The sequence below is a fragment of the Balaenoptera physalus genome, assembly GCF_965194825.1.
Source record: "Balaenoptera physalus genome assembly, chromosome: 11".
NCBI classification, from domain to species: domain Eukaryota; kingdom Metazoa; phylum Chordata; class Mammalia; order Artiodactyla; family Balaenopteridae; genus Balaenoptera; species Balaenoptera physalus.
Window position 1 is genome coordinate 30,758,572 of NC_138896.1, and position 13,698 is coordinate 30,772,269.

Sequence of the window (13,698 nt, forward strand, 5' to 3'; positions counted from 1 at the left end):
GAGGCTAGAGCTCTCCAGGCCAAGGTCCGTTTTCACTCATCCTTGTCTTTGGTTGACTTTCTGTTTAAGAACCCAAAAGAGATGTCAGAAGGAAAACAGACTACCCCCTACGGCTGGGCTGCTTGAGCTCTTGTGACTACAGTCAAGGGTTCACTTGTCGGCCCCGTTCATGTGCCCAGAGATTCGCATCATGGAACCATCGAGGCTGCTGTCTTTCTACCCTGACTCGTCCCCTGGTTGGAATAAGGGGCTTTACCCAAGGATGGGGTGAGTACTCCTTCCTTCAGACAACAGGCTGATAAGGAAGTGAGCATACTGCTAGATTCTTCACCCACCCCTCTCTAGGGGTAGGACAAAACAAGAACCCAGCGCTTACCAAGACGGTTTTCCTCTCACCAGTAACATAGGATCTCTGCTCTCATCCAGCCCTGGCAAGTCCTACGACCAATAAGTGCCCAGGTGTAGGCAGGAGTAGGCGTCAGACTAGAGAAGAAACCGCGGATGAGAAAAGACCCAGTGTACACACATAACAAAACCAAAAAAGCCATTTTATTGAAAATTAAATTCAAACTTCAAATTAATATTACAATCATGAGAAAAATGCCAAATAATTCAATTTACAGTTGCAACATACAATACAAATAGTCCCTTTGAAGTTAAGAGTAAACTCATCCACAATCATGACCTGTGGCACAAAGCAGAATTTGTACAATATGTGCACGGAAAGCAAATCTTGGGCAACAGCGACTGGAAAAAAATAAAAATGAAAAAGCTTGTATTTACACAAAATGCTACAAATATTTTTGTTCCACAGAAATCTAAGAATGGTAAAGCATATCCAAAAAAAATGGAATTTTATTCAAAATACCTAAGAAATTACTGTAAGTTATGGTTTTGGCTGATATACTTCAAAGTACTGCATGAAGAAGCAAACAGTTATTTGTAAACATGAAGTAAACAAACATCTAAAAAATTCTCACATAGAAAATATGTTTCAAATGTGTTATCTTTTTAAGAACAACAAATTCAAGGTTTGGAAGAGTCGTCTTTTATTTATTTTATTTATTATGGTTCTTTCGAATGTCATAGGTATAATTATTGTTTTTGCTAATGCTTTGTGTTTCCATGTATTCACCTAGACTCTGAGTCAGTCCCTTTCCTGGGAATGGAGGGAACTCTTTCAGCCAGCACACACATCTCTTCCCCTCTGAATCTGCAATGGACGGGCCCCAATGGTGTACAGTTCTCTGCTCACTTTTAAAAGGCCCTGGTGGGGGTAAGACGGCCTGAAGAGCGAACCACAGCTGATACTGTTGAGTCTTTCAGTTCCAACCTGGATGTCATTTCACAAAAAAAAAACTAAAGCTTCGGTACCTGTTCTGGAACTCTGACATAGGTTAGAACAGGTTAAAAAAGTGGCTGTATTGGTCACACTGTAAACCATGCTTTTTTAATCTGAAGGAAGTAGAGTGCTGGCTAGTTCATGGTTCCACAGTAGCAGTAAGGCTTTGCTTTGGTCTTGAAATCACAAATCATACACGTGACCCAGTGCAAATTAAGGATTTGGTTAAAAAAAAAAAAAAAAAAAGAAAAAGAAAAATTTAACCCCCGGGCTAAAAAAGGGCTGAATTTGATCTAAGAAATGTAAATTACCCCATTGGAATGGTTTGAGTGAGGGGAGAAGGAAGAAGTGCTTGAATTTTTCCCAAGGAAAAAAAAGAAAACTTTTAAAGTGTTTCTGGGTTGCTGCCTGCAGCCACTATACTAACATTTCAACACAAAAGCATCCCTCAAGTCACTTAGTATGTGTACTGTAAACTTAAAAAAGCCCTTTCAACATTAAAAAAAAGAATGTACAGATATAGTACCTTTTTTATTAAATAGGGTACAGCTGGCACTGGCAGTAACATTTTTTCTGTCAATTAATTAAGATCGAAATGTGTAACCAGACACTGGCTTTTTTAAGTGCTACTGAAACAAACACACATATTTTACACTTACAAATAAATGGACAGTGGCTTGCTTCAAGCTACCACACACAAATAATAAATAGTATCAATTACTACTTCCATCTTCAGTAATAGAAAAGTGGCTTATTTATCTAAGCATACTTGGTATACAACCTTTAGAAGGCAAAGTGTTTTGTTTTGGTTGGGCTTGGTTTTCCCCTCGATCTTTATTAGGAGGAGTCAGGGTGAATTCCCAGGCGAGGAGCACAGGTCCAATGCCCAACGAGCCGTCCCAAGATGCTTGGTGCTCTATGAGGTGGGCTGGACGATGGATGACGGGGGAGCAAGGGGCCTCTGGGGCTGGAGGCAAATCTCTATAAGGTTCTGCCTGGGGGCGGGCACAAGCTTTAAATGAAGGGGCCCTGACCTGTGGGGGAGGTGGGTGGGGATCTGCCTGGTAGGGTCGTGAAGTGGTCCTGGCTTGGCTCAAGGATCCACACTTGAGAATCTGCCACGTGGCCGCCAGGAGTGGTCAAAGTGCATCCGACAGGAGGGCTTCGGCTCAAATTCATACGCAGTAGTAGACACCAAATTCCACCTAGCTTTGCCTTCCCTTCGCCCCCCCATGGTGAGAAATATGAATATCAGAGGCTGTATTCTGGGTCCCCACTGCCTGTATGTTCTCAGATCAGCTGCCTGCTGGAACCTGCCTGCTCCTTCAGACGACCCTGCTCCCGGAAGACAAGGACTTAACTCTGCTCCTTTAAATGCAAATTCTGTGGGAAGCTGCCAGTGGGCCCCGGGCTAAGGCAGATTTGGGTTCCCCTGACTTACTGTTTGGTAAGGCGTTTTGGGTAACGCTCCCTGGGGCAGTTTTGCTTTCCTGTACCGTGTGTATCACGACTGATCCTTCAGCCACATGTGTGGCTTTAAGCTGACTACGTCTTCACTGGTGATGTCGAGTTTTGCTTTAACTATGAAACCACAGAACATTGTTCTGCAGTTCAAGGATTCACTTGTGCTTGTCTTTTTAATATGACAAGAGTCATCATTATTTCAAAGAAATTAGGAAACCACATCACTCCAGCATTTCATGCCGACAAAGCGCAACGTAAGTGATAAAGGACTAAGGGTTGCTTTTTTTAAATCTCTGATTATTGCTTTTTAAAAGGCAAAGCTGTGTTAGAGGCAATCAAAGATCTGAAAAGAACTAAACATAACATTTCCTTCATACATCACAAAAACAAGCTACATCTAAAATATTTGGAGATGGAAGTATTTTTTAAAATCACATTGTGTCTGGATGAACTGAAATTGCTTAGCAATATTTCAGATATGGCTCTAGCCCACTGAAGAAATTTGTTATTTAATAAAGAGCACTTTTAGAGACCGAAGTCAACATATCAATACACTAAGAAATGTTTCAAGGGTCCAAATGTCATTAAATAATTATAAATATATCTTTAAAGTTATATGACCATTCACGTTAGCAAGTTACCTCAGATTTTACACATATTCATAATTTAAAAAAAAAAAAGAAGACAAATAACACACAGCCAAACGCAAACACTATCTCTACCATTATGGCTATAATAAGGTATTGCCATTTTCAGTTTTGCATAAAAGAAGAAGGGGTTAGGTGGGAAGGGGGCAGTCCGGGATCGGATTTCTTTTTGGTTAAATGGGAAAAGGAAAAAAAAAAAAGTATAAAAAGGTAAAATAAAGTAATCTATCCTGATCGGTACTTTCTGAAGTCACTTTCTTAAAGTAGGAAAAAATTAAAATAAAAAACAACTGAACCAAACAGTTCAAATGAGTACTTGCAGCAAGTGTGAAAGCCAACGTTTGGAACAGTTACTCTGAATGGATGGCACGGGGATGGAAGCGTTCTTTCTGCCCCTCTTCCCTTCGTGGGCACCTGGCCCGGCTGTGTCAGCGGGTCTGCCGAGGGCACTGGTCCACACACAGCGGCACCGTGGGGGAGTGTGGTGTCAAAGCACAGGGGACAAGCGTCTCTGCTCTTCCTCCTGAACTTGGGAGTCCCCCTCTCTGAACTGGCATCTGAACAGGTTACTGAGGATAACAGACCAAATGACAACAGCAACAGAAGTACCTTTTCTCCTTTGTTTGCTCGCAAAGGCACATGTTTAAATAGAGAATGATCTGAAATCTGATTAGGATTGTCTCTCTCGGGCCTCTTGCTTCTCAAGAGCTACCCTCTGAGGGTTGCAAGATCATGACAGAGTGAGTGAATGCCAAAAAAAAAACCTTCTAAAAAATAGGCACTTTGTAGATAGGCTAGTTGATATACATATATATGCACTCTCTATATATGTATATGTCGATACATTTGGGACGTGGCTCCCAGAGACCGCTGGGCCACTGCTGAGGAAGTTTCAATAGGGCCGCCAAACAGATTCATCCATTCTGCCACTAGAATTCAAAACGGTGGGGGAACTGCTGTGGCTTCCGTCGGCGTCAACGCCATCGCTCTGGTTAGGCAGGTTTGGGTTTAAGAGCGTGCTGCCGTTCGAGGTGGTGGTGCACGGCGGTAGCATTCTGGAAGGAGACCGGTCCCCCCCGGGCACCACGGGGAACTGATAGGATCCTGACGAGGTGCCATAGTAGAGATATGGAGTGCTGCTGGTCTGGAAGGGTCCGCTCTGGCTTTGGGAGGAGCCGGGGTAGGGTGGTGGCAGGTAGGTGTGGTAGTGAGTGGTGGCGGACATACCGAGGGACATGCCTGAGGTGACTGGCGGGGTATAAGTAAAGGTGGCTGGATAGTGCATTCGTGGGTTGGAGAAGCGGCTCTCAGTGAGGGATGAAATGCTTGAGAACTGCCTGGGGTCTGAAAAAGGGCCCAGTTCTGAAGCACCTAAAAATTACAACAGAAGATGGGGGGGGGGGGAAACATCTGTAAATAGCAGTTAAAATCATGAAAGAATTTATTTTTTTACAAGAAAAAAAAAAGAAAACTTTAGCTTTCCCCCAAAGGAACAGCAAGCCACAAACAGACTTTCAAATGCACCGGTCACTACACAGACTTCTGGGGTTTTTCTGTTTGTTTGTTTTTTCACTTTACAGTCTTAGCGGCATTTAGCCTCAAGTTCTTCACCCCCAGAGAATCCCAAAGGGCTTTAAAAACCCAAATGTGTGCTAGGTCGTGTGTGTAAACCAACCCAACACTCTAATCAGACAGATTCACTCACCAGACTGTAAGACTGAATCCTCATTGATTTTTTTTCCCTCTCTTTTTGTTCCTTGTTGTACCTCAGATATTTGAAAGTGACCTTTTTACTAAGTCGGACACGTTTCTTTTTCTCAATCCAATATAAAGAAAATTCCAAAGTGATCCGTTTTGTTATTGGTACTCTTAGCAGGGCCCCTTCGTCAATGAGGGAACGTCAAAAAGATACCCTAGCATGGGCCTATCACTTCAACTCTTAAAATAATGTGAAATCCTGTTTTATTCCTCATCTTGGTAACAGATTTCAAAAAAAAAATCAAACTAGATTTCAATGTTTTCTGGAACTATCTTACTTATCTGGGGCTGTATAGGGAGTGTCTGACCCTTAGAAATTCTCCCAAGGGTCATAAACTAGCAGGTTTTGAAAGTGAGTGGGGGGAAGGCTTGGTACCTGGGAATCACTGCATTTCAAGTCTTGATGGGAGAAGTAGGACCTGATTAAGGCCATGTGCCAACAGCAGCTTTGGGGAAAGGCTCGCTGGTAGAGGAGATAAAACAGGAGGGCACCTCACCATCCACCTTCCGGACCCCTGTACCACATCCTACAGAATTAGCTTCAGGCCAGTTTGAACTGGGAACCTGAAGCAAAGACAGTTTTCCTCTAAAATGTAAAGTCCTTTAACTTCTAAAGCTAACAGGATGCCTCCTTAATAGGTATTTCTCGCACTTAACTTATGAAACCACAGTTAGAAACTACTTCATGTGGAAATTAGTTTTCGGAAATGCCAAAAACTTATAGTTGTGATCTTTAAAGACAGGGTTATGAATTTCTAACACTGACAGAATTGTGACAAGCCGTTTTATAATACCAGTGTTCTTAAGATTTTGTTCACACCTAAAATCTTCCAATCCTTTGGATCTCATACATTTGCTTTTCCTACCGCTTTTATCTGTAAGGGAAAGCACTCAGTAATTCTTGAAGGTCTTAGTGAGCAGGTACTTCTTCAGCTTCAATTTTATTTAGCCACGTTCTTGGATACTACAATACTTATTAAACGAATCATCCCAATATTTTTCTTTCAAGGTGCTGATCGAGAGTTGTTCATTTTTGTTAAAATGCACACTGCCTGTGTTCTTTATAAAATGCTCGGGGCAAGTGCCGTGATGTGCACTGATAGCGAGAAGTGACTACTTCAAAGCAATATATCGTTAACAAGGTGCTTCTCACTCATCGGACAGTCCCAATCAGACAGCCCCACCCAGCCCAGCCCAGCAATTGTGAAAAGTCTCACCTGCCTGGCTCTTCTTACTGAGAGTGGAAGGCCAGAGGCAGAAGTCAGAGGTGGCAGTGTCATCATCTGTAAAACGAGGGGATGAGCTCTAAGTTCCCTTCCGGCTCTAACGTTCTATCACGGTGAATCCCAAGACAGGAGGAGAAGCAACTGCCTTGGTGGGGGGGGAGGGAGGGGGGGAGGCAGAGAAGGTCCCACCCCTCACAGTACCCTCCCAGAATCCACAGGCCCATAAGCAGAGAGTAAAAAGCTGGTGAGCAGCTTCTAAGACCAGAAGCAAACACTTTCAAGATGACAAACCAAAACTAGCACAGTCTGGGCAGTTACTCTCTGCTTTTTATAAATTCTTCCATCCTCCACTGGCTTCTCCCTAACCCCTCCCAAATATGAAATTCTGACAAGCTCAGGTGTGAAAAGGTACAAGAAGTGATTAGGACAGAATCGCCAACGGGGCCAGATGAGATTTGCCATCTCCCTGCCCTGTGCTTCTGTAGTGCCTGACACGATACAGGCCCTGCACGGAGACCACAGATGTTCTCGGCCAGCCTGATTTTTCACTGCAGGGCATCTAGGTGAACTTGAGTTGGCAGAGTTAAAAGGGTATAGGCAGGCCACCTCTGTACGCTTTAAGTTCAACGCTCGGCCCGTGAGAGAAACCAGAGTAATGTGAGCCATTTCAAATGGAAAGATGTCACCCTTAAAGCATCAGCGTTTGCCCCCCACAGGAGCACAGAGCTCATCACACAGGTAGCCTCATCAACGTAGAAAATGCTTCTCGCGGGTATTTATACTTAAAATATACTGTCGTCATAATTAAAATTCCAGGTGGTTTCCCTGATGTTGATGCAGAAGCCTCATTAAAACCCTTTATGTGGGACCCTGCCAGTAAACTCCAGTGTGGTTTTGAATTTCTCTCTCCACCTCCCACCCCCAACTTCTCGATTTTACCTGATCCACTTGTCTGATGTTTTTATTATCCATCACATGCCAGGATCACTCTACCTTTCTGGTTTCTAAATGCCAGCTAATGCAAATTGACATTCATTTTTCAATTAATGAGCTCTGGCTGTGGTTTATAGGCAACAATGCAACACACTTCCGCTGGCTTTACAGAATTTTGACCAATGACTTCTAGTCATTTGAGACTGTCATGTCTTGAGGATTAACTCCTTCTGGGCAAAGAGAGCTCATGAGGACTTTAAAGGGATTATATGGTAATTTTTATAAGTTACAAAAAATAAAATTTTCTGGAACTTAGTTATTTCGTGTTACACTGCAATGTGTTCTGTAGGAAGAAATTTTAACAACTTGCTGCAGTATCATGTGAGATCTCTTATATAATAATCAATGATGGGGAGATGGAAGGAATTCTAAACTTAAAAAGAAAGAACTTAAACCCCTTCCTAACCTTCGATTATTTATAATAGTTATTACAGAAGCAAAGGATATAACTAAATTTTCTTTCATTGAATGGGGTTATACCTGTACTTCTAACCTCCGTTCTGTACAAGAACTCAGTTTTTCTTTTAGACCATCTTCTCAGGTTATTTCGACCTTGTGTCCTACACTATTCATACCCATGTCACCAGCCACATTACGTCCAGCTACCAACTATCTATAGACCTAGATATTATATCAACTACAGTAAAGAAAATATAATATCTACTTATTAAAAGGATCAGGATGAAAGCCTGGAGAGTTCTAAAAGTACTCTTACCCCAATCTAATTTTAGAAATGTAAAGCCAAAGCTCAGTAACGGCCCCAGTGATCTGCCTTGTAGCCTCAGAGCCAGTTTAAAACTCCAGATTACAACCTACCGATTAAATAAAGCCAGCATTGCCAGGAGTTACTTGAAGCCCAAGATAAACATGGTGCATCTTCCTGATAGGCTTGTTTTTACCCAGCATGGAGACAAGGGTATGCTGTACAGTAAACACGTACATGATATGTAGTAGAATGCAACACTTGGGTGAATTTTCAGACAAACAAAAAAATGACTTCAACAAACTTTTGCACTTGTGAAGCTTTAAACTATGCCCCCAGATTCCCTAAGGTACCCATTTATCCTCCTCTGCTAGTTTGGGGTACACTCTGGTGAAAAAAAAAAATCCAAACCCCTCGTTTACTGTTTAGATGATCCTAATCTAACCCGCTGACAAATAGGGAAGCTCAGTGGAGAAGGGAACCAAAAATGTGCTCTGCAAAAATCACAGAGCTCCAGAGAGGCAGAACCACAGCTAGACAAGACCTCTTCGACCTCTAACCACTCTGCAGTCTTAGTCACCCTTAAGGAATTCGGTGGACACAACCACAGATATATATTTGCTGTCTTACAAGCCTATCTGCCGAAATAAATTTGTCTAGAAATATTTAAGTAGGTTCTTCTGGTGCCCATGTGTTGCCCAATGAGAGCGACTGTCCTTGGGACACTAGTTAAAAACTCTTTCGGGACTTGTTGATCTAATCTGCTGAACAGTGAGCAACTAATTCAGTTGTTCGTGGCATAATGTGAAGGAGACCAAGGTCAAGGACTTGATTCCCTTAGGACCTGCTGGTTCCCTACAGATGCATTTCATTCCACCACTGCTCGCTGCACCGTTAGCCAGTCAGACAGCTGCAGATTTATGTAGTTATCATAAATAGAGCTGCAAGAACCTTGCTCATTGAAACGGCAGCAGCGGCAGGCAGTTTTTCACCACCTAGTGTACCTGGGGAAGAATATATTAATAAAATGCCCGTGAAGCTCAAATAAAAATAAAATCGATGTTAAAAGTAAAAATTTCTTGCTCCTCTCCGCCAGAGTCTATGGGGAAAAAGGAAATGGCCTCCCTTTACCCAACCAGGTCTCTTGGGTCTCCCAAGCAAGTGGCAAGTGTAGGGGAGAGGAGTGAAACCAAGATAAGGGAGAATAAAAGAGAAGCTCTGATCTTTTATTCTTGCAGCCTGCAAGCCTCCACTCAGCGCCTTCCACACTCGGATGGCTAAGGAGAGTTATCTTGGGTCATGCTTGACTCCTAACTAGAGTGAGCTGCGGAGGGCAGTGATAGTCTAATCCTTGTTCGTCTTCCCCTTTGGGGCTTAATAACAATGATACTTGATGTTTCTAGGCCTTTACCAAGTACTTTCACATGCATTTTCTTATTCAGTAGACCGTCAAGACATAATGGTTGGTTGAAAATGGGCCAGGAGAGCTCTCAAAAGAATGGAAATAGGAGTTTGAAAAGAATAGCAGACTGGGGTACTTGCCATTCAGGGCTGTCAGCTAGGAAACATCGTACCCATGTATCACCCCCTCTCAGCGGTGGAATTTACACACCCCAGACAAGGAGGGCAGGCCGGGGCGGAGAAAAGGACAAGGGGCCTTGAATCCAGGTGGAACACAGATGGGCAAATGCAGAGTCCTCTGCCCTTTTTTAATGCAAGGGCAAAAATATACAGAATGAAAAGCCATCATACTTCTCGGCAATGAGGCGTTAACTTCAAAGCTTCATCGAGGCCTTTTAAATGGTAGGAGTTGTTGCCACACCAAATCTCAAATAACGTCCGGGTACTTTTTATTAACCCCCTCGCAGCATCCTTTCTATTGGAACATATAATACACGAGATCTCCACAGAGCCGCTCTCCTCTAACAATCTTCTTCCCCTTCTACATTTTGGCTGCCACCTTCCCAACTGCTCTATTATATAATTTCCTATTTCACTCCTGTTCGAAATAGCATTTATTTTCCATGTCACTCTTTCGGGCCCTCAGCCACTACTTCACTGAATTATTAGCTGTTTCGTAGCCTGTGCTCTCCAACTACAAAGTAAGCTTTGGATGGTAAGGATGATTTATTTTCCTTTCATATCCCTCAGAACCGTCTACATTATAAGAGCTTAAATTTTTTTAAATATAAGTGTATGAATGGATGGATAAATCAACAAATAAGTAAATTAGCTGGGGGATCAGGAACTCTGCACAACAGCTGGTACATTTTTGACGCATCCAGAAAACAGATATTATAATAAACATTAAGCAATGCTGACATCAAACCTAAAATGTAACTCAAATATGATTCCATACTTATAAAACCTCGTAAAACTCTCTTTAAAGGGTGTTCAAAGCTCTCCCCAAGCACTGTTACATCCGTTGACCTCACGTTTCAGACAGGGGCAGCAAATGGCAGTTGCCACTAGTGAAAGGATTCTTCTGTTTTGCCACCGTGCTGTTCCCAATATCCTGAGAGCCCGTATCTGTGTGTAAGTCTACACTGGGGAGCCACGGGGAGAAGAGAGGAAGGAGAAAGAGGGCCAGGCCAGAAATGTACAGCCTGCGGGAAGGCGAGTCAGCAAGCTCCTCTCCCTCTGGACCCCAAGGTAGCTGCTGCCACTAAGGTCACGGGGTTGATTTGCAGCGGGTTGGAAAGCTTGCTTCCTGTCTGAGTTTCTAGATAGTACATAGAGCCAGTAAGTCAGCATCATCCAGAATTGCGGATGACCTTTATAGATGAAGAGGTGGCAGCCTGGAGGCACGTGGATCTGCGTGACATCCCGAGATGAAAACGTGGTCCTCCTGTCTCAGGCCCGAGTGTGCTACTCCCTGTCTGCACCCCTGACAGTGCGTGCCGGCGGGGAAACGGAGAGCTTCGGCCTTGAGCTTCCTTAGATCTGCGTTCTACGAAAACACACACAGAAGGGGAAAATCTTCCACCTTTTCAGGCCACACAGGGGCAGAGCCTTGAAACCAGAGGGTGTCATCTCGACCCGGCACAGGTCACAGCCGCCCTTCACCAGGCGTGACTGAGCAGCTCTGCAAAGGGGGCGTGGAAAATTAGGGTGAGGCTCTTGGCATAGTCAGAGCCCTCTGTTCTACTCTTCCACGGTCACGTCCCACTACTGCTGGGTATGAACCTTCCTCTTTGTGGCGGGACAGGTACTCAGGACCCTCACTACAGCTTTGCTCATCCCCAGACTCACGGCCACCTCTCTTTTCTCTGCCAGACCCGGGTACGTAAGCACTGCCTTCAAAGCTCACCACTACACAAGGACTTCCCAGGTATACAAATCCCTATCACATTTTCTTTACCCTATACATCTGGAACGTTTACAGATGTAAGTTTTACCACGCCATGCATTTTAAAGTATCATCACTGGTTTTAGAGAAGCATTTTCATTTTCCAGCTAAAGGGAAAGCAAATGAAGAAGAAGAACCATGTACCCTTCTTTGAGATCCTACCTAGTAGGGGTTTCCCTGGCAGTCCAGTGGTTAAGACTCCTCGCTTTTACTGCAGGGGGCGTGGGTTCGATCCCTGGTCGGGGAACTAAGAACCCCGCACGCTGTGCAGCCAAAAAAAAAAAAAAAGCACCACCCCTACCTAGTTCACAGTATGGTACCGAAAAAAGACGAGTACTTCCAAAACATCTACTAAACGAATCAGTTACTAGCATAGACCCAAGCAAGCAACATGACAGAAGCAGAAATGCTATGTAAACATTACCTAAAAATCAACTTTCAACTCTACGCAGAACATTACTTTGCATTTTCCACATTGAGGTTTGGAGAGATTTTTACATCAGTTTTCTTACTTTCCCTGAATTTGTCCCCTCACACTAAAATGATCAAGTATCAATCACTAAATTAGTTTTACTTTTAATTTCATTAGATAATAGGTGGAAAAATATACCCCACGTGGGAGAAATGTAATGGATCACATTGATGGAGAAGAAAGCAGCAAAATGAGAATTTGAAATCGATTTTTTGAAGATAATGAGAGGTCAGACTACCAAGCTCCATAGTTTTGCAAAAGAGAGGAAAAGTGCCTCGACTATCCAGTATAAATATTTATTTTCCGTGTTGTAATGAATTGTACTTTTCCACTGCACGCTCACAAATTCTGAAAGACCAGCTGATCCCAAGGCTAAGAAAGTATGCTATGCTGAAGGAAAGAGAGAGAAAAAGGAAGAATAAAAATAAAGCAAAAAATGCACAACCTGGCAATTTTCAGAAACTTCAACCATCCCTTAAACCCACCCAAATTTTGAGGATATGGTTGGAATAATACATTTCCTCTTGGTGAGAAGGAGGGAGGCCATAGATGTGCAGTGCGTGTGTGTGTGTGTGTGTGTGTGTGTGTGTGTGTGTGTGTTCGTGTGTGCATGGGGAGGGAGGGTAAGAGAGAAGGAAGAAACCAAAGGGTGAAGGGGGGAGAGAAACGGAGGAAAAACGAGAGAGATCTTCTTGCTGGGCCTTGATTAAGAACTTTTTAAAGGCTAGGAAGGGTGGATAGTCTTTGAAACCAGATCCGCCACAGGAAGGAGGCCAGCACCCAGGACACCGTGTCTTTCAGAAGGGGCCACCCACAGAGCCGCGGTGGTCATATGACTGCTCTGTCACATCCTGAAGCCATTTCCAGCCCATGCACACGTCTGTGCTCCCATTTAGAGAGGATGGGATATATTGGGAACACACATATGGAAACACTTTCAGAGAATCAGTTTCCATGAAATTCATAATGAGCCAAGTGGCTTCAGATGTGGTTGCGTTCCTCCGATTAGCCAGAAAAAAAAAGAAGGAAGAAAAGGAGGAAAAAGGGACAAATCCACCCTTTCAGACCTTATTTCAGTTTCAGAGAAATTAAAAACCACTAATGACTTATGGCTACCAAAACACAGAGCCACAATTAAGACAGGAGGAACTAGGAAAAAGAGGGACAGAGGTTTAGAAGCAATAGCCTTTCCCTCCTAAAAATAACAGCTTCAATATCAGTAATCTTGTCTTAAATCAAGGGGAGGCTTTCCTGTGACGGTATCTGCCTAGGGTGGCATAATTAATTTTCTGACATCCTGGCAACATGCAGTGCGCATGCGCACGTGTGGGGTGGGACCACGCGGACAGAGGCAGAGGCTAGAAGACCGGCTTTTATTCGATAACATATGTGGCCAATTAAGATTATTTTAAAAATTGCAACTAAATGATAAATTGTTCCTAAGTAAATCTTTCCAAAAAGCCTGAGTGCAGAAGGGACAGCCTGGTATTTTCCTGTGGCCTGTGCTAATGGTAACTCAGACTATATTAAAAGCAGAAATTTATGAACTGGTTGAGATGTTATATATTAGACAATCAAGCTTAGCTGATAGGAAGGCATGAAATACAAGAAGGGAACAACTGGGGGAGGGACTTTAAAAAGGGACATTGAACTGATATTAGTAAGTTAAGACGTTATTTTTATATTAAAACCAAAGCAGATATACTATGGAGGAAAATTCACATTAATTTTAAGGTATAACAGG

The 13,698-nt window shown here is 43.2% G+C and overlaps 1 protein-coding gene across 4 annotated transcripts in view; it reads right to left on the reverse strand.

Moving 5' to 3' along the window:
- Positions 1 to 527: 527 nt before the first annotated feature.
- The window catches only part of RUNX2 (RUNX family transcription factor 2), a 224,795-nt gene continuing 211,624 nt past the window's right edge, over positions 528 to 13,698 (reverse strand). For 2 of the 4 annotated variants that reach the window (XM_082412483.1, XM_082412486.1), the window contains 2 exons: positions 6,429 to 6,494; positions 528 to 4,824 (listed from right to left, as the gene is read on the reverse strand). In XM_082412483.1, the coding sequence (XP_082268609.1) occupies positions 4,346 to 4,824; positions 6,429 to 6,494 (545 nt within the window). In that variant the 3' untranslated portion in view covers positions 528 to 4,345. Of the gene's footprint in view, positions 4,825 to 6,428; positions 6,495 to 6,604; positions 11,084 to 13,698 lie in introns of those variants that run through there. The other 2 variants (XM_082412484.1, XM_082412485.1) reach the window with 2 other exon arrangements.